This window comes from Watersipora subatra, chromosome 7, assembly GCF_963576615.1.
Source record: "Watersipora subatra chromosome 7, tzWatSuba1.1, whole genome shotgun sequence".
Classification (NCBI taxonomy): domain Eukaryota; kingdom Metazoa; phylum Bryozoa; class Gymnolaemata; order Cheilostomatida; family Watersiporidae; genus Watersipora; species Watersipora subatra.
In genome coordinates, this window is record NC_088714.1 from 33,174,940 (window position 1) to 33,196,722 (window position 21,783).

The following is a 21,783-nucleotide window of genomic DNA, read 5'->3' on the forward strand; positions in this document are numbered from 1 at the left end:
TTGCTAGTCGTTTTTGATGTAGTTTTTTAGTTGAGTTCACTGATGTTATTGGTTATTTGTGTTCACTGTTGGGTATTAGAAGTAGAGACCAGTGTACACGCAATTATAATTTCATAATTCTAATATTTCCGTAGACATGGAAAGATGCAAGATCCATAGACATGGATATATTTTAGAAGGCCTAGATGGACCAGACTGATTAGTAGCTGCACTGTATTTACTTTACCATCTTTAGACTCTCAGCAATCACATTTCTTTCCTGTAAAACACAGAGTTTAATACTAACGAGAGAGTTTTTCATGTGTTAAACTTTTAGAGGGCTCTAATAACACGCGCAGGATTGTATTCATAGAATGATTGGTTTAATCTAGTGGTTTTATACTTCCCATTCATTCCCTAGGCAATTATCATGTTTCAATGCTATATCAAAATTTGCACCCACTAATCCCGCAATGAATGCCAGCAACCCATTTTTTTTAAAGTTGAAAACTTTAGTCATACATTGTGATAGGCTTTACAAAATTATGTTTTTGTTTGTTTCGTCATCATTAGTATTATGTAATGGCCATTTCTTTTCACTAGGGTTTCTATTTTTTGTTTTCAAATGAAACCTGATATGACATGCATTGTTACTTTGCTGTCATTGATTGATTATTGCAATTCAAAGTAAAGAAGTGGACAAAGTTAATTTCATGTTAACTTTTTTAAAAGTCAATTTCATAACTTGTATTTTTAAATTGGTTAGTTTAAACCAGATATGTTCAAAGTCTGGTCAGCGGACCAAATGCGGCCCAGGGTCAATTTTCATCCGGCCTGCAGCCTCTATCATAAAATCAATAACGTCTGGCCCGCCTGTAGAATTAACCTTTTGAACCCTAACTACCAATTTTCCAGCATTGAGTAGGGTGGGTCAAAATCTGTAATGGCTGGAATTCTGGCATTCACATGGCTTTGTTTACAAAAGCAGTTTCTAAGTAACAGCGTAAACCAATCAGATTAATTCTTGCAAAGGATGTTTGACCATAAATGTCTCATCCATTTGTAACAGTTTTCAAATATCTTCACTTCCTTCGATTTGATAACAAATTTTATTAGAACGGTATCGCGAAAGAATTGATACGACTCATTTGTTGGTAGGTCATAAATGATTGTGACGCAAATAAAAAAATTTATGATACTAACTATAATTTTCCACTATATTCTGAGTCATGAGATGATGATGAACATGTGCTCAATGCATATGATGCTACTGTAAATGTTTTTACGAGTTTTTAAAAATCATACGAACTTTTTAAAGTTTTGGCCCGAATAATTGTGACGCACTGTTTTTTTGTGTTTGACATTTGCTGTGGGTTGCTCGACCATTTTACTAATGTTTTACCAAATATCATTGTATTATGAGCATGTTTAGTTATATTTAATAAAAGTTTAAAAACTTAGGATCGTTAGACAGACTGGTTAGGGTTACTGGCACCACTGTCAAAAACGACCAGGGTTCAAAGGGTTAATAAATTGGGCAGAAGGGCTGTTACCTGCGTGTTAGGCTAAACATTTAAAATTCCAATCAACATTTATAGTTACTGTCATATTTTAAATGAGCCCTGCACTTGTTGATATGCCTATTACTTGTTCATTGTTCTGTAAGTGTGTTTAAAGATTCTATAAATATTAAACTGCCATAGTGAGATATTGTTTTAGTTTCAAATGTGATTTGTATCCAAGAGTACAATTACTTCTGTTCAACTGTTACAAACAAAGTTAGTGTTAAAAAATGAAGTTGAGGGATTATTAAAATTCAATTATAATGTCAATGCAATTTTGATATGCATGTTTCAAACGAACCAAAATGCATGCTTAAGATAGCTGAAATTGAAATAAAAAAGCAAATATGAAACACGGATTGGCTCGGTAAAATTGATTTAAATTAAGTGCTGTTATATGTAAAAAAATATTCGGTAAAGTTGGTCCCCTAAATTTTTGACACGCCAAATCTGGCCCCCTTTGCAAAAAGTTTGGACACTCCTGGCTTAAACCTTCCATAAGATTCTAGTGAGTTACTCTTCCTGTTCCACAGACTAAAGTCAGCCATGTTTTGGCCAGCTGCACTGAGCAAGCTCAATCCAGATGCTTTTACACCTGAGAGTATGTCCTTCAGAAAGTACACAAGTAAACCCAAAGAGGACCAGTTGGAGGGTTTTGCGTCCTCTGCAGCGTCTGTACAGGTTAGATGAGTGTTCAGAACTTTTTTTCAGAATGAGGTTTGCCATTGATTGATCAATCAATCAATGTCTACAGAATGTTTGGTTTTCTGTTGATTCTACATGATCATTTTTCAATGAGCTGATAGACATGTAAATCTCTAAACCTACTAACTGCTATCCATGCCGGCTAACAGAGATGCAAACTAACGGAGATGCAAACTAGTAGTCATATGGACTAACAGACAGAAGTTAATAGTCATATGGACTAACAGACAGAAGTTAATAGTCATATGGACTAACAGACAGAAGACAGAAGTTAATAGTCATATGGACTAACAGACATAAATAACCGTAAAACCTCTATTTAAATGCCAAGGTGCTTTATTTAGCAACCCTTTTCCCATAGTGGCGCTTTATTAGAGGTGATGATCAAATAAAGGGTAGCGTTGTATTTGTCACATAGCTCGTCAGAACTTTTGGAAGCTAAATTTAACCCTTTTACGGGCAAAGTGAATGTCGCCTATATTTTGCACTCTCCTTCAGGCGGAATGACATTAACTCGTTTGGATACAAGAAAACTGCTAAATTACCTCCAACTTGTCATAGATTTCTAAATAAATATGCATTGGTAAGCCGAAAAATATCTATATAATTTAATGTCTATTGCTTGCAATTAACCTACAATGATCTTATAGCTTTCATTGCCAAATGTTGTGAGCTTTCAATTTTTTTATTCATTTTAAATTTGTGTTTTTATATAAAACTATATTTAACAATGTAGCATTAGAGTTCATTGTGCTCATTGGTATGTTTGCTACAGTTTACCGCTACAACTGGCTTTTTCTATGGAATAGAAAAGTAGTTGGGAGCGTCGATCCATTGCAAGTTGAGCTAAGAAAACTGCTATGATGCTATCAAGTAATCTGCTTAAAACCTGAAAATTTATAAGTGGTAATAATAATCTATCAAATGCTACAAGTACATATTCAAGAACAAGGGACATAAACAAACCATAATTGTAATACATGCAGAAACAAAAATCACCATTTTTGAAACAAAAATATTTGCATTGTTTCCTCTGCAGGTTGCGTTCTAATTTTGCTTTCATATGGAATCATTCTATCTTTTTCTGGCTGTTCAATACCTTCCACAGCGTCGGCTGACCTCAACTCTTCTCCTGCACTGCTGAACTAGTTGATGTTGGTGTTCAAACAATTTTTTTAGCAGAGAAAAACTTTTACGCGTTGTTATTCGGAAAACCTTTCGCTAAAGGTTTTCCGAAACTTTTAAGCGAATAAACCTCTAAAAATTTTTAGACGCATGCGCGCTTTGCGCAAGTTAGTCTGAGAATAGTAGTATAGGTTCCTTCATAATTGTAAACCGTTTTTCATATACGTCGAAGTATCAAGATCCCGTTAAACAAGGAACTACTATTAGCCTGATACAGTTATTAATTATTTCTATGGCGTTAGTTTCAAAGTTTTAAAAAAATCATACGCTTTGGAGTTGAAAACCGGACCGCGAACAGTACCCACAAAAGAATTGTTATTGATATATTATTATATTATTAGTACTAATTTATAGACACTTATACTGATCACTTTCTGTTATGGGTTAGTAAAGATGAAAGATTGTAACTTACTCTAGCTTAGACTAAGTGAAGTTATAGATTTATAGAGATGGAGAGTGTAGCTTACTGTTACTTAGATTAATTGAAGTTAAAACTTAGCTAATGTATTATTTTATTCTTGTATCTTTACATGTATCTCTGATTTCACAATCCTTTTCACTGTTACTGACAAAGCTTCAATGTTTAGAGAAACTTCCAAAAGTTATTTTGGAAGTTGCTCCAGCGGTAAAGTCAACTATTCGCTCAAATTTTACATCGTATGTTGGAAATTTGTTTACAGAGATGATTTTAAGTAGAGGTTTGACTGTACATGTTTAGGTTCTTACTATCCTGTACAGAGATGATTTTAAGTAGAGGTTTGACTGTACATGTTTAGGTTCTTACTATCCTGTACAGAGATGATTTTAAGGAGAGGTTTGACTGTACATGTTTAGGTTTTTACTATCCTGTAAAACAGCTACTTTTTGCAACTTCAAACTCGTGAAACGTTGTTTATGCTGCCGGTATATTTGTCAGCATCAGTGAACTGGTTGTTGCAGCAGGCTGTTTAGTTAGATGTTAACAACAGCAGACATAACGCTCTTTATTGCTGTAGTTTTGTACCAGAATCATACATAATGTATACAAGTTGAGTTATGTGGTTGGTGACTCGTGTCTTGTCAGTTGTACCTTTTCAAAATTTAGCTTTTGTAGCTTGTTGTAGCTTTTAAATATTTTAAAGATAGTTTCTAAACCATTAGCGTGATCACTAAACTTTTTAGAACTCGTCCCATCAATCAAGTGTTCAACAAGCAGAAGGTTCAGTTGAGGGAAGTGATAAAGGCAACACCTCGAGTCAACAGTCTACAACCGTCTCAGGGTACAAGTCTGTAGGTGTCCTGCCGGTGCTAATGAATATTCCTATACAGATCCATCCTTCTGTCTCTCAGGGTGTCGAAGGAGGCAATGATGAGAGTGCAAATGCTCTGAATACCGAGGTTTGGTTACTAATTTCCTTTTTTTAAATTGATTTATTGGTTATTTAGTGGATTCACTTAAAGGGTCACCTACATCGAATTTTAATAGTTTTCATCAGAAAGTCTAGATCTTTTTCTATCTTTGGATAATTTGTTTATTGTCTTAGGTCATCTGACTGCCGGGATATTTCAAGATTAAAATAAGCATAACATGATCGCGGTTAAAGCACATAAATTATATAAGTACTTTTATCATATATTTCAGTACTTCAGAGTCTTGGCTTTCGAATGAGCCTATATTCAATACACAAAGAATAATAGAACTATGAAAAACAGGGTGTCAAATTATGTCCTGCAATAAAAAAACACTTGGTTGCGGTTCCCACAATGTGATGTCATAATTATCATTTAGCCTTAGGTCGTCGATACCTTTCGCTGCCATTGAGGCTGCATTCTTCTGTGACAATCGGTGCTCTTAAACCCAGAGAGCGCTAATAATAAACTAGCATTCTAGATAATCAACAATGCCCGGGGATCGTGCTAACGCCCGACCAATACAAACACGTGTTCTGGGTTATTAGATTTCGGGTGATTGTTAGAGTGGTTTTTTCATCCTTTCGTTCATTTTAAACATTTATACTAATTATTATCACGTCGTTTTATATGATGGCATTGTTTGTCTCATACAGAAATGATAAATACTTTGATTAATAACTAATTAGTAACTAAATATCAAAAAGAAAACTATAAAAATTGAGCTATTTATATTACATTCGAGTAAATTACAGTATATGGAAAATAGAAAACAGATGTATTGGACAGTTAAATTAATCACTTTGTGTATGATACTAGCTTATAGGCAGATTAAGTTATTTACAGTTGGCTTCTCTATTTTGAACAATGCCGGAGTGCAGCGAGTCAACCCCAACGATTGATTTAATTCAATTCTTCTACAACAAAATTAAACAAAAACAGAAATGACTACTAACAACATACCTGGATGATAACCACCCATGGTGGTAAAGGTAATGAAATCACATCGATTAATTTGTGACCTGCAGTGGCGTGGCCATAGGACTATATGTAGATTGCACTCTTGCGAGATCACGCAATGCTTGAAATTAATTAGCTTCAGTCGTGCCCCTCAACATCACAATAAGAAGAGAGGGCTAGTGCATAATATCATCGGGAAAATATAGTATGGTGCTTGGAATCTGAGTTTTTTATCATAAATATAATCTGTACATGGAGAGCTAATGACACTGATTCCTTTGTCATCTTAATTGGTTCTCTGGAGTTGTCTTTCCTTCGCCTGCCACTAGCGTCATTATCGTAGTTGATAATATAAGCGGTAAGGGATAAAATAAGCGGTAAGAGCACACAACACCGAATATGAAAATTGTGACGTCACAATTTCCGAGCCTATGCCATTGAACATTTTTGTGGTAGAGCTCTGGGGAAATCCTATAAACACCAACCAATGTTTGTCTCACCATGTCAAACAATGGCTCATTTGAAAGCCAAGATATTGAAGAACCTGAATAAGCTACAACAGTACTTATGTAATTAATGTGCTTTAAAACATTCATAAGCCAAAGACGTCTTCAAAAATGTCACCAGTAGTCGTACTTCCTGTTTGTCTCTCTTTTTATTACATCGGCTATTGCGTTCATGTTGCAGTGTTACGCGTCTCTATTCACATATATGTTATTTGGTATTTGCTCATGATTGTTGGAATAAAACTTTAGATATAGCCTCAGATAGGTTGCGACATATTTTTTAAATGATCTAAAAATAGGTTGGTTAAAAATTGTCCCATTGCCTATCTCGAAATGCTGTGTAAACATATGAGTACGAGATGCTGATGACAGCGTATATTTATTGCTAATAAACAATAGAGAAGGCTGGGCACATTTTTTTCTTCTGAGCGTTTTAACCGCGATCACGTTTTTTCAACATTAATCTTGCAACATTCTGGCAGTCAGATCACCTAAACCAACAAACAAAATCTCCAATGGTTGATACAAAATCTTTTACAAATTGACTGATCTACCCTGTGAGTAGTTGAAGAATGAATCCTTACAGGGACAATTATTGTGAATAGCCTGTTGATCTAGGTTTAGTTAGGGTAAACTATATTAGTCTAGTAATTGTGTCACAACTCGCTGACCTTTACCACGGGTATTGACTGGCTCTTATTTTCAATCATAATTTTTTATATTATCAATCTAAGCTAATGTAACTCAGCACTGAGGTTTCTATTTATTTTCTGGCTTTTTGAGAAGGAAGCAGAAACAGTGCTAATTCATTAAACTTTGGAAAATTTCTCTGCCCCTACACATGAAGGTCAACTGAATCATATTTTATGTTTCATACAGAACAGGTTATTGAATGTTTATGATATGGTATGGTATGGAAGGCTGCCACAAAAACTATAGCATCACATTAAACAATGAAAATGAACTGTAGCTAACTTAGAAAACAAACATTTTGTGAGTCATGTGTAACAGCACTCAAACTCATAAAAATTTTATCTTGTGCATATATGCTGAAAACAACAAGCAAGCAAGAAAAAATGCCCCTCAAAACAAGAAATTTAACCAAATGATCTAAGCAAACTCGGTGGTAAAGCAAGGTGTAAAGTGGCGCTGTAAAGCAAGATACGTAAAAAGTGTTTATATCATTAATATTTATGAAGTGAAAGCAAGCATTATTTTTCCATCTGCGTGGTAAGATGAAATTGTGTTTGTTCCAATCTGTTTCACCTGCAATAGAATGATTATTCCCAAGAATTATTGGTTTGCAAGTCTTTGATTAGCCAATCATTTAACTTTTTGAGGAAATAATGATTGATCTAGCAGATGGTAAATCTAGCCAGTTTACTGATTAGTGTAGATGAGTTTTTGGTTGTGTAAATCTGTTCATCATTGGCTATGTGAGATCAGACAAGTTTCTATAGTACCAAGTATTGTCTATGTTGTAGTTAAGTGTGAACGCATCTATAGACAGGAGTCCCAAGTCTTGTCTATGTCGTCATTAAGTGTGAACGCATCCATAGACAGAAGTCCCCGAATTTTGTTCATGTTATAGTTAAGTGTGAGCGCATCCATAGACAGAAGTCCCCGAGTCTTGTTTGTACATGTTACAGTTAAGTGTGAACACATCTATAGACAGGAGTCGCCAAGTCTTGTTTACGTTGTAATTAAGTGTGAACGCATCTATAGACAGAAGACCATAAGTCTTGTCTATGTTGTAGTTAAGTGTGAACGGATTTATAGACAGGAGTCCATAAGGCTTGTCTTTGTTGTAGTGTGAACACATCTATAGATTGGAGTCCCCAAGTTTTGTCTATGTTGTAGTTAAGTGTGAATTTATCCACTGCCTCCGGTAAGAAGCTTCCGAAGGATGTCGCTGCTATCATTTTTAAAGCGTTACAGAATAAGAAGAGTGCGAACGATGGCATAGCCAAGCCTGTTAATAATGTGATAAGGAAACAGAACGAAGGTGAGTTATACCTACAGTTGGTGTATTTTGCGTGACTATGAAGATTTGCCTGATTAGGGTTAAATGCTCATCTGATCGCTTCTAACTGTTGCTCTAGAGTCTAGAACAATCTAAAACTAGTCCCGATGAAATTAATGACCACTAGTTTAAAAGCAATTCTATGACTAAACATGAATAAAATAGAGAACAATTCACAGCTACAAAAGAACTCTACAATAATAGTAATATGCAGAGTAGTTATTTAGACTAAAAATTATCTGGAAAGTCGAATTTTTCTTCACTACAAATCTTTTTCATAGTGTCATTCGTCAGGAGTCTTTGGTACAAAGCCACCTGAAGAGCGACACCGCAAAACAGAGTTGTAGTGAAGAAAAATGTGACTTTCCAAATAAGTTCTAGTCTATATATACAGTCAAACCGCGACATACGAGCTGAATGCGTTCCTTGATTGAGCTCGCATGTCAATTCTCTTGTATTTCAAAATAATTTCGCCTATATAAAATAACCTAATATAAATTAATTTGTTTCATCACCCTCTGAAAACTACCTAAAAACAGGATATTACTATGGAAAAATGTATTTTCGATTGTTCTAATTCACCACCTACGCTAACAAAGTGACAAATACTAGTAGTTATGATCTGGAATAAAATATAACATTATGTACTGAGTGCTGTATGGAGTTCTCAGCTTCGAGACAGATGGTGTAAGCTAACGGAGGCGACACGTTCGGTACTCTACGCTTCTGTGACGCTAACATAACATAAACCTTAAGTTTAACTTACAGTAAACGAATTTAAGCTTACTAAGCACACCTTTAATAATAAGTTTTAATCTTACCTAAACCTTTCTTAATTTTGTCTTCGTTTTTATTTTTAATTATCTTCTTTCAACTTGGCTCTTTTTGCCTCACTTTTTGACTTGTTTTTACTTTCTCATTTATCCGGCTTTTTTAGAACTGTTTCAAACTGATTTGACAAGATAGACTGAGAGATGCAGTTTTCGTAAGCGGTCTCTCGCATACTTAGCCACATAGCGGTCATATCGAAAACCGTCTCGTATGCTCGTATCTCAAATTTGTCTCAGGGCGGAAATTGTCTTGGAATTTTCCTCTAATCTCCAATTTTTAGTATGTTGGGTGGAACATTTGTACAACGAAGCATGACTGTATCTCAACTTTGATTTTGTGTTTGCAAGTCAAAGTTCTCTTCTGTTTTATGCTATTGTTGGCACATTATTGAATGGCAGGTTTTTACATTCCCTTAGCCTGCTTAGACAGTATTTTAGCTCCTTCACTTTTGTCCTTTGCCTTCCTTTGCAGGATCATTCACTCCGAATGGCATAGGTGAAACATTGTTTTCCCTAGCTATTCATTGCAGCTATCCATTGCTAGTTCATAGTTGCTCAGCCCCTTCTGTTGCACGTTGGGCCAGTTCATTTCATTAATAACCTACAGCTACCTTTATACTTACTGCTCATGTTCTACTAGATTATCTGACTTGCTCTCACTTGTTCTCATCTGTCACTTTATGCAGGTGTACTCAGGTATAAGGTCAATGTTGGTTTGAGCCCAAGAAATATTGATGTATCTTCAAAATTAGTTGACTTCCTGGTTACTATGCTGCCATCGTTTTTGTTTACTGATTGGATGCAGTTTAACACAGTTTAGTGTGAGCCGGTCTATGACTTCAGTCAAGTTTACTTATTGCACATTATTACTGCAAAGCTTCAAATCAGTTCTATCGGGCAATGTCTTTGATAAGTGAATGTTGTATGTTAGGACTTGTTAATAGAGTTTTGCACATTCTTTAGGTCCGTATGATACGGTGGTTCTTCGACTAGCCTCTCAAGCGGCAGACGATGACCAGAACGTAAAAAGGAAAAGAAAGCGTGGCAAAACTGCTTCTAGCCAATCAAATGCAAAGGTGGAAGGTAAAAATCCGGCTGATAAGAAGAGGAAGAGGCCGGTATTAATGAAAAAGTCACCAGAGTCAGGACATAATGGCGAATTGGATAAAGCTGCGCTTCCAGTTGCTAAAGAGTTGAAGATTTCTTATCATAAAAAAAGAGTTTTTGAGTCAGTAGCCAGCAAAGAAACTGTGGATCGGTTATTCAAAATCCTAACAAATTCTAGATCTAACAGAAATGCTGATAGTGGTACGAATTCTGATGTGATCACACAAACTGCTGTTAGCTCTTCTGGGTGTCCCGTGTCAGTCGGTACATCTGAGACGGCGGACAAGTCCAAAATAGATTTGAGTCCATCACCTTCAACAGGTTTACCAACTCCAAAGAAATCTCCCCGCAAACAGACTCTTCCTAGAAAAAGTATCTCACCATCCAAACCGTCTGCTAATTTACCTTCTAAACCAAGCAAGGTTCCTCCTGAAAAGCTCAGAAACGTTCTTAAACAGATCCACATGCGTAGCTCTCCCAGTAGGTCATGCGTAATTGTAGGCGATAAGCCCGATGCTCAAGCTATCACTAAAACAAATCTATTACCTCAGTTGTCACCTAGTAATGATAATGATATGACCAACAAGATTGAGTCAGTTTTAAATGCAGAGATTACTAATCTAAAAGCGAGTACTGCTAGTGCAAACGTAAGTAAGACAGCGGTGTATGAAGACGATAATACTCATGAAGTGCTGATAGTGGAAAGGAGAGCTACTCATGGATATGAGTCTAACAAGCAGGATGTGCCGATAACTCAAGGTAGAATATGATAGTGTTGATATATGATATGATGGTGTTGATATATGATATGATAGTGTTGATATATGATATGGTAGTGTATGATATATGATAGTGTTGATATATGATATGATAGTGTATGATATATGATATGATAGTGTATGATATATGATATGATAGTGTTGATATATGATATGAGTGTTGATATATGATAGTGTTGATATATGATATGATAGCGTTGATATATGATATGATAGTGTATGATATATGTTATGATAGTGTTGATATATGATATGATAGTGTATGATATATGATATGATAGTGTTGATATATGATAGTGTTGATATATGATATGATAGTGTTGATATATGATAGTGTTGATATATGATATGATAGCATTGATATATGATATGATAGTGTTGATATATGATAGTGTTGATATATGATAGTGTTGATATATGATAGTGTTGATATATGATATGATAGTGTTGATATATGATATGATAGTGTTGATATATGATAGTGATAATATATGATAGTGTTGATATATGATAGTGTTGATGTGATGTTGTGACACTAAGGCAATGTCTTCAATAAGAAGTAGAAGTCCCGTGAAGTCGCATTGTTCCATTCAATAGTACTGGTACCCTGGAGATATCGCCAGGTGTAATAAGTATCTGCACAATTATTCTTAAATATAGAAAGATGGTTGAGGTTTTAATTTTAAGCTCATTTTATTTTCTTCTACCTAAATTGTGTTATCTATTATCATCAAGGGTGGCAAAGTTCTGGTCAATAAAAAACATTGTTTTCTTTCACTACCTTAGTATTCAGATGAGAAGTCGGAAACTGTGCTGGAGAATACCATTAATCTAGTGTCCTCTGTAATATCATCAATGTTGATATCCTAGATAACGTTAAGGTGTCTAAACTAACGATAAGGGGTTTGCTGCAGATGGTAGTGAAATAGTAGCTTGCTTGGCTGGGAAGCCGAATATCCGAGGTCGATTTCTTGCGATGCAATCTTTTTTCTGACACTTGTAGCGTGGCTACTGATGGACGAACAGACATGGCTATTATTATAATAAAGATTATCACAGCGCTGTAGGACATTTTAGTACAAATTACATTTTGTGTAAATAAGTAAATCTGCTGTCACTTCTTCCTAGTTTGCTTGTTGACTTGTATTTTCACAGGCCTCTAGAACGCCTTTTGCCGAAGGTCTTTGTCAGCTTTGTATGACTTTTCTTCTTAGGATTCAGGAGGACATAACTTCTAAATGAATTTACTGAAAGTTATAGTTTACCAATATATACTACAATCACCTAACTTAAACTAAATTGGTTATACTAGAGTTTACAGTTGTGTCAATTGGGCTAGCTTGTAAAGATATAAATGTATTACAATGTTTCTTTAGCAGAACCAAAAAAATGGTACAGCAAAATGCAGCCAACTCTAAATAGTCTTGCTGATGAAAATGTCAAATACTCTCCCAAAAAACTGCGTAAAAGATCCCAACCTACAAAGGCTAGAGAAACTATGCAAATGTCTGGCGAGTCCAGCGAGGAACAACTTGATGATTCTGATGTGGATGAAGGTATGCTGACCCCAGTAACTAGTTCGCTGCAATTAAACTCCAGCAACTAGACCATTACTACTAGCCCACCATTACTACTAGCCCACCACTGCTACTAGACCACCACTACCACTAGACCACCACTACTACTAGACCACTGTGACTAGACCACTGTGACTAGACCACTACTACTAGACCACTACTACTAGACCACCACTACTACTAGACCACCACTACTACTAGACCACCACTACTACTAGACCACCACTACTACTAGACCACCACTACTACTAGACCACTGTGACTAGACCACTGTGATAGACCACTGTGACTAGACCACTACTACTAGACCACCACTACTACTAGACCACCACTACTACTAGACCACCACTACTACTAGACCACCACTACTACTAGACCACTGTGACTAGACCACTGTGACTAGACCACTACTACTAGACCACTACTACTAGACCACCACTACTACTAGACCACCACTACTACTAGACCACCACTACTACTAGACCACCACTACTACTAGACCACCACTACTACTAGACCACCACTACTACTAGACCACTGTGACTAGACCACTACTACTAGACCACCACTACTACTAGACCACTGTGACTAGACCACTGTGACTAGACCACTACTACTACGTCACTGTGAATAGACTACTGCTGTTAGCCTGCTATGACTAGACCACTACTAGGCCACTGCGACTAGATGAATGATACTCAACCATTGTGATTAGACCACTGGCATTTGACCTTTTTGATTTAAGCAATTTTTAAAAGTTTGGCTTTCTGTCAGAGAAGTTAATTTTTTATTGATGTTTGAAACTATAGAATAGGTGTCATCTTTCTTACATACCAAACTTCCTTGTTTTGTAATTTTATTTCCAGCACTTGTCAGATCCTAGTGTTCGTTTTGGAAAGCGCGTTTGAAAGTCATTGTGAACCATGCATATCTACGCAATTTCCTTGAGGTGGTGGTACATTGTCTGCATTGACTGATGGGTTATCACTGCTATCTGTATACAGACTCATGTTTCTCTGTGTTTTCAGCATTCTCTATTCTCTCACTAATGTAAAAGACTGATTGCACTGATTCAAAAAATCTTTTAAAAATATTGAAAAAGAACTTTTAACAAATGTTAAAGCAATTTATTTTGCTAATATTGATTTAATTTTGCGGAATTGTCTGACCCCTATAACAAACTCTATACATAAATTACATGCCTACCATCAGTTGGGCTTCAGCCTTGCAGTGACCTGCATTTGTTCATGGAATTCATTATCATGACCACAATCACATGACCATCTCAACGATTTTTCATCTTAGGAGGAACTTGGTAAAAGTCAAATACATTCAGCTATTATTAAGTATCCATCATTGCGATGTTTTTCACAGCGAAATTGATGTTATTTATGGGGATATATGTGGAAGATAGTATTCCACATCTCTTATTTAAGAAACGTTCAAGAATCTTCAAGTTTGAAACTCGCAATAAAAATATACTTATTAGATCATTTGATTAACTTGACTAGCATGGATGTTATCATTTCGCTTTATTTTTAAACAATTTTGCCTTATTATTTTGCTTTCTAAGTTGGTATAAATGTTATTTTAGACTACATCCCAGAGGAGGGTGACAGTAGAAGCAGCCTCAGTAAGTACTGCACGTGTCGGCATTAATTTTATTTTATATCAATTTGATGCATTAATGATATATTTGAATGTCACTGTTTCTCCTAGCGTCCTTTACAATGATATGATGTCACTGTTTCTCCTAGCGTCCTTTACAATGATATGATGTCACTGTTTCTCCTAGCGTCCTTTACAATGATATGATGTCACTGTTTCTCCTTGCATCCTTTACAATGATATGATGTCACTGTTTCTCCTAGCATCCTTTACAATGATATGATGTCACTGTTTTTCCTAACGTCCTTTACAATGATATGATGTCACTGTTTCTCCTAACCTTCTTTACAATGATATGATGTCACTGTTTCTTCTAGCGTCCTTTACAATGATATGTCACTGTTTCTCCTAGCCTTCTTTACAATGATCTGATGTCACTGTTTCTCCTGGCGCCCTTTACAATGATACATGTATGTCACTGTTTCTCCTAGCCTCCTTTACAATGACATGATGTCACTGTTTTTCCTTGCTTCCTTTACGATGATATGATGTCACTGTTTCTCTTAGCGTCCTTTACAATGATAGCACCACCTTCTTCTATATCTTACTTTCGCTTGCAAAGATTGCTGCTTCTATCGTTCCATTTTGCAATGATTTGATCACAGTTTCGCGTTCTGACTTCTTAGATGCTTAAATGTCATTATGTCTCTTACAAATTACGCAGTTTTACTCACTTTTTTATCCTAGTATTTTAATAAGTCCGCAATTGTGTAATCATTCCTGTAGAAGTGCCTCTACTATGTAGTATTGTAAGGCAAAGGTGGTAGGGTCTACAATTCTGTTTCATGCTAGCTACAGCTAAGTACCAGATCAGCTAAACTTCTAAAGTGGGACGAAACCAAAACTGAAGCAGTTCTATGAAAATTGACCTAACAATTTTTTGTAGCGTGCAAATAGATCTGGAATGCTATGCATATTGCTCAGAAGGTGCTATTTTACAGCATTACTGCCGTAAATATAGAGCTCATCTATGCTAGGTGGTCATGGCCTTCAGGTCATTTACCAGTGCTTGTCAGTCTCTATTGGTTGTCAATACCTCATCTATCGGTTGTCAATCCCTCATCTATCGGTTGTCAATACCTCATCTATCGGTTGTCAATCCCTCATCTATCGGTTGTCAATCCCTCATCTATCGGTTGTCAATCCCTTATCTATCGGTTGTCAAAAAACCCTCATCTATTGGTTGTCAATTCCTCATCTATCGGTTGTCAATCCCTCATCTATCGGTTGTCAATACCTCATCTATCAGTTGCCAATCCCTCATCTATCGGTTGTCAATCCCTTATCTATCGGTTGTCAATACCTCATCTATCAGTTGCCAATCCCTCATCTATCGGTTGTCAATCCCTCATCTATCGGTTGTCAATACCTCATCTATCAGTTGCCAATCCTTCATCTATCGGTTGTCAATCCCTTATCTATCGGTTGTCAAAAAACCCTCATCTATTGGTTGTCAATCCCTCATCTGTTGGTTGTCAATTCTTCATCTGTTGGTTGCATTGTTAAATTTTTAATGTTATGCAACTGTAGCAAAGAACTTCAACAAAATTAAAAAACTGCTAAATATTTTGTCAAATTTTCTTTTAGTGCACATTTCACTGACATTTTTGCTCTGCATCAGAGAAGACATCTTGCTTCTGCCTGTTTTGAAATTATTTAGATTTTTAGGTGTATCAGTTGAAGGTTGAGGCATTCTGAGAATGTTCAGCATAATAGAGTATGTTGTGCGCTAGACTGGATATGTGTTCAATTTACTTTGTAGAAAAGGCTCGTTTGCTATAATCATAGAAGAAGATCTTTGAGAGAGCCTACCTTTGAGAAAGCCTACCTTTGAGAAAGCCTACCTTTGAGAGAGCCTACCTTTGAGAGAGCCTACCTTTGAGAGAACCTATCTCTGGTGCTGCTGACAAACCTCTGGATAATTACTTGTGAAATGAATTTCTTTTGTTTGACAGATTACATTTATACACATGCAAATCTTGGCAAAACTCACCCATGATTGTTGATATTAATATATTTTCATATTGTGTTTTCTACATTCATTACTAATTATTATCATTGTTGCGATGTTAGGGAATATTTATTTTCAGTCCTATTTGGATTTCATTTTCATTAATAGTAGAGTTCTGCAGTTGTTTTTCTTTGCATTACTAAAATATATTGAGGCACATTTATACCCCTTTATTGTCACATTGACACCTATATTAACTACTACCATGTACTTGAGCATTATCTACTTTGGCGCTGTCAGCCTGTATGGTCACCACACGTGTTAAATTAGGGTGGGTGAGCGTGAAGTAATGTTTCTTACATGAACGTAAGAGCTACATTATAAATCGAGAATTAACACGTCCTTGACGAATTCTTTTACGTTATAACATCTTAAATATTGGCACATGGTAGGAGTTGTTTTACCGATATATTGAAACATCCGAGGAGTAGCAGCGTTGCACATTTGCTCGTGACTCCCGGAATGATATTGTCCAATCACCACGATACCAAGGCAATACGCACTTTGGATTGGCACATTACCCGTAAGAAAACATGATGGATTCGTTATAACAGGAAACCAGTGATTCGGACCCAACTAATGCAATAGTAGGCAGTTAGTTGTTCCTGTTTTAATTATATGTAAGTAGTTTCTAGGCAGATGGACTGCCAATATAACGATCATGGAAAGCAATCGCGGTTTTGTAGTAAAACGTCATTCATTCACGATAATTGTAAAAGCAATAGTTCAAGCCATAATGGTATTTTTTGTTCCATCCATGAACATTTGTTAGTAATATGTAGCGTGGTACTAGTCTCTTACAAATATGGATATATGCGTTTTCGGTGTATTAAATAGCAAATAATAGTTTTGATGTTGCTGTTTTCAAACTAACTCATTTTTATCAATTTATTAATTAACCAGGCCTTTCTAATAAAATATTTCTGTATGCTTTGGTTTTTCCATGACACCAAGGTTGAATACACATGGTGACTGCTCTTATTATCGTCAAGAAAATACTTTTATGCGTAAATGACAATGAGCTTACGATATAATAAGGTATGTTTTTCAATCTGCTTGGAATTTTACATATCGTAATGTCGCGCAGGTATCTGGAGACCTCACCAAGTTTGTGAATGACTGTATACTGTTGTTAACATAAGTTGTGTTGATGTAACCTAAAATTTGTTACTAATTTTCAACAATGGATTTCAATTACTTGTAAGTTTGTTGTTATATGAATAGCCTGTGCTAATTTGATTCGTTAGATGGCCTTAGATAGTGATCCAAACTTTATGTGTAGTTTTAAGCATCAGTGAAACGCAATTAATAGGTAAGCTTGAAGGCGTATTGAGGTGGTTCAATTATGTGAATTTACCTAAAATCACGCATTGCTGTTGTAATGTTACATACTTTTTATTTTACTTGTTTTCCGTATCTGTATTAAAAAGTTAAAACGAGTGAACAGTTCTAGTTTGTGTATATTGTAACTTGTGGTGACCAAAAATAACTTTTTCATGTTGAATTACAGACGGAGTTTCGCAATCTTCTGACAGCTATTACATCGCGCCATTACTTGTATTTTAGAAGTTGGATAATAAACAGCCGTAATGCTCTAGGTTAACGCTATTAGCAAGTTCGCAACCTGATGCAAAACTAATGATTAGGCATGGATGTAAGATTGATGACCACTCCGGAATTGTCTGTGGCATTCTCCGAAGACCAACTGTCTGTCACCGTATCAGATGATCAACTAGCTAATGGGTTGTCTTTATCACCCACATCGACCAATGAAAATGCCAATCTATGGAACTCATCTGATATTCCCGTTGTTTCTTCTACTGCCCCCAACAATATTGTGCCTCCAAATAGCAATACCTCATTCAATTCTACACGCTTCAAGGTAGATCCTACTAGTGCTGACCAGTCCGTAATTTATCATCAAATTCAAGATCGTCCTATAAACAGTCAAGCAGCAGACAGCAACATGTCACCTCGTGCTTCAGACATTGCTGCTGGTGCGAGCCTTAACAAGCCTCCAATGGCTGCTATAGATAGTCAATCTGGAGCAAAACCAAGAAAAAAAGTTTCATTTCCAGAAGGTCAAGCACTCATCAAGGGATTTGCACATGCCCCCAACCCTTGGTACAATGGTAGGCAACCTGAAATTATGTAACTGGGTAGTGAGGTCTGGTAGCTGATACATATTCATTTTTGATCACTTACTTAATTTGCGCAATTATTCATACATACACCCTGTTATCATGTGGTTCCTTCGAATTCTGCTGTTAGGTTTTACTGTTAGAGGGTTCTTTTTCTGCTATCCAACAACTGTTACAGTGTTTTACTTTTTGTTGGTAAAAGCTCATTCTGTCTGGTGAGGTGTTCAACTGGCAAGAAATCTGACTAACAACTTTTAACAAAATAATAAACACATCTACATGCTCAAGTTCGAAATGCATCTTTCTTTTCCTGCTCATTAAAATATTGATCATTGTTATGCAGACACATAAGCCATGTTCCATTGGAATCTATAATGTTTTATGGGCTTGTATTGATTAAACAGTTGTTACTAGACTGTTTGGTGGAAATGCAAAACTAAGAAAAGACTTCAGATTTGGTTCAGAGAAACGTAATTTTGACTCACCATTTTTGTGATATTGTAGTGAGCTTATGTACCACAGAGAATCTTGTGTCGGCTTATACTAGCTCATGTAGTGCACACTCCGTCCGTCCACTTACAAAGCTAATAACACAACTGAAGGTTGGTAGTCTCTGAGCATGTTAAAAGGAGATTAAATGTTCAGATGTAGATATTTATATGTGAATGTTTTGATATGTGTAGATATAGATGTCTATATGTTGATATCTAGAGGTATATGTTTAGATATAATAAATATCTAGAGGTAAATATTTAGGTGCACTAGCCTAAACGTAATGTCTACTTGTGAATGTTTAGATTTCCATGTATGGATATGGAGATCTTTACGTGAATGTCTAGATGAATATTGTTGCATATAGATGTCTACATGGACTGTATATGTTTAAATATAGATGTAAATGTTTAGATGTAAACATCTAGATGTATATATCTAGATGAAGATTGGATGATCTATTGGAAAATGGCTTTTGGCTACTTTCTCCTTTTTGGTTCACATAATGAATGCTTATTTCTTAGAGAGGGCAACTATTGGAATGTTTTCAGATTCTTATCTGTACTTCAGAGGGGTACACTTGATAAATCATTTATCACCAAATGATGTACTTGATAGCAGTCATTTAGGCCTACATAGATGTATACAAACTGAGTTATTATCTACCTGTCGCTTTCAGCAGTGTGTAACAAATGTGGCAATTACTCTATCGATGACATGCGAATGAATCCAATTAAAACATTTTATCAAAGACCAAATATGTTATATGGCAAGCATTCATTTGTCATAGCCCAAAAACCGTTAAGCTATTTACATAGATCTCAGGCCAGGGTTACTCATTGATAGTGACTAAATGCATGCACCCATGTGCATGCATTTAGTCGCTATAAATGAGCCTTACCTGACTTGGTTATCATGTATTTGGTTATTATGTGTATCCCAATTTAGGCTAAAACTACCACAATTTCCTGACAATTGGGAATGGTAGGTGATTCTAATTCAAGCACCCTACTTGTACACCCATTATGTACATCCATCGTGTACACCCATTATGTACACCCATCGTGTACACCCATTATGTACACCCATTGTGTACACCCATTATGTACACCCATCGTGTACACCCATTATGTACACCTATTGTGTACAAGTTTGAAAACAACCTTGGTTTCAATCGGTCTTATACATTACCGTATATCCCCATATATAAGCTTACATCACCTATAAGCCGACACTATAAATCGTAATACGCCGTACGTATCTATCAGAGCAAATGTTTGTAAAAATTTAGCAGCTTTTGCATGCTTAGTATGAAAGGCTTCTGATTTTTTGAGTAGTTGTACAATTAGCCTATCGTGTCTCTGCTTAAACAAAAGGAAACAATCATCTGTTTGCGTTGAGCTAATAAAAAAGTGTGTTAGTTTCTGACCTCTGTTTTGCTTTACAAAAGCACATTTTTATAGCTATTTGTTCTTTGCCATGATCAAAAGGTTTCACAAGTTCTAGACCAATGAACTTTTGATGAATATATATTCGGCAATAATAGTAGTGACAATGGGTATCTATTTTCAACAGTAATAATAATACCATAAGCTATAGTAATACGTAGTGGTAACTCGTCTGACTCGGAACATGCTTAACTTGTCCACCACGATGGTATGAAGAGGACATAAAGTGCCCAAACTGATTCTGCGACACATTTGTGGCCTTTTTATGGCATCAGATGTTGAAAAATTTTATGCTAATCAATTTGATCAAATGTCATGACAACTCACAGTATATGCAGCCAATATCAAATATTTGGTTTAACGAATATTTGTCTCCATAAAAATTTATTTGGTAACTAAAGAGTTGATTATAGTGGTGACCTTTGTTATGGGTCACTTATATATATATCTCTCAAAGTTTGTGGAAAATTATAGATCCTATTGGAAAACCGCTGTTTCCGATTGAGTAAACAGTATCCGGTTTGACTCGCTGATTTCTTACGCTGTCATTGTTACGTAGATACTACGCGTTGTGTTGACAATAATTATAAACTAATGCACCTTCCCTGCAACCAACCAGGGACTCCGAAGTTAAGGGTTGTGGGAATGAAAGAAAGTGGGAATGATGAGTGAAGAAGCAACAACATTTATTATTCTATCTCTCAAACAAAATTAAAAGTATACTACAGCGCAACTATAGCCTAACTATAGCCAACATATATATAGTAGTAGGAGTATATACAGTCAAACATGGATAACTCGAACTTCAAGGGACCAAGCAAAAGTGTTCGAATTATCAGAGCGTTCAAGTTATCAGAGCACTGTCACAAGTCCATATATTTACTTATTTATTAGTAGATACATGTACATATACAAACTATAATATAAATCAAAAGCACAAATGGCTTGTTTCAAATTAAATGCTTCTAATGTAAAGTTTAAAACGTTTTCATGAAAAAGTATAGAGATTTTTCTATCACTTGAGATTGGTTTGTTGTTTGAGGTGATGTTATTGCCAGGATGTTTTTCAGATTGACATTGGCAAAACTCGATCGTTGTTGAAATGCTCAAAAGAAAAGACATTTTTTTCTTTTGGGGTTTTACCCACGATCAATTTTGCCGTCTTTTCTTGAAGTTTATGCAGATTACCTTACTTTACCTGGGATTCGTTAAGAGCAACACTCCGAGGCAGTTCAATTAGAAGTTTTACGAGGTTTTACGGTACATTCTATATCACTCACGCTTTTTTAATAGATACTTATTGAATGTACACACGTATTCTGTGTTTAGGTCAAACGATGAATAGTTTTTTGTAGCTCAGACAACGTATACGTTTAATTACAACATTTTTTAAGACGTTTTAAACATTCAATATTCCGACG

The 21,783-nt window shown here is 35.8% G+C and overlaps 2 protein-coding genes across 4 annotated transcripts in view; both read left to right on the forward strand.

The window, feature by feature from the left end:
• The window catches only part of LOC137399650 (uncharacterized), a 42,085-nt gene extending 25,641 nt beyond the window's left edge, over window positions 1-16,444 (forward strand). Inside the window, exons 18-24 of one of the 2 annotated variants that reach the window (XM_068085835.1) lie at window positions 2,075-2,222; window positions 4,593-4,808; window positions 8,147-8,291; window positions 10,103-11,005; window positions 12,402-12,581; window positions 14,197-14,235; window positions 16,033-16,444. In XM_068085835.1, the coding sequence (XP_067941936.1) occupies window positions 2,075-2,222; window positions 4,593-4,808; window positions 8,147-8,291; window positions 10,103-11,005; window positions 12,402-12,581; window positions 14,197-14,235; window positions 16,033-16,052 (1,651 nt within the window). In that variant the 3' untranslated portion in view covers window positions 16,053-16,444. The remainder of the gene's footprint in view (window positions 1-2,074; window positions 2,223-4,592; window positions 4,809-8,146; window positions 8,292-10,102; window positions 11,006-12,401; window positions 12,582-14,196; window positions 14,236-16,032) is intronic. The other variant, XM_068085836.1, reaches the window with a different exon arrangement.
• A 404-nt stretch (window positions 16,445-16,848) lies between these two features.
• The window catches only part of LOC137399498 (protein phosphatase 1 regulatory subunit 37-like), a 43,783-nt gene continuing 38,848 nt past the window's right edge, over window positions 16,849-21,783 (forward strand). Inside the window, exons 1-3 of one of the 2 annotated variants that reach the window (XM_068085637.1) lie at window positions 16,849-16,901; window positions 17,848-18,413; window positions 18,927-19,024. In XM_068085637.1, coding sequence (XP_067941738.1) covers window positions 17,930-18,413; window positions 18,927-19,024 — 582 coding nt within the window. In that variant the 5' untranslated portion in view covers window positions 16,849-16,901; window positions 17,848-17,929. Of the gene's footprint in view, window positions 16,902-17,791; window positions 18,414-18,926; window positions 19,025-21,783 lie in introns of both variants that reach the window. The other variant, XM_068085636.1, reaches the window with a different exon arrangement.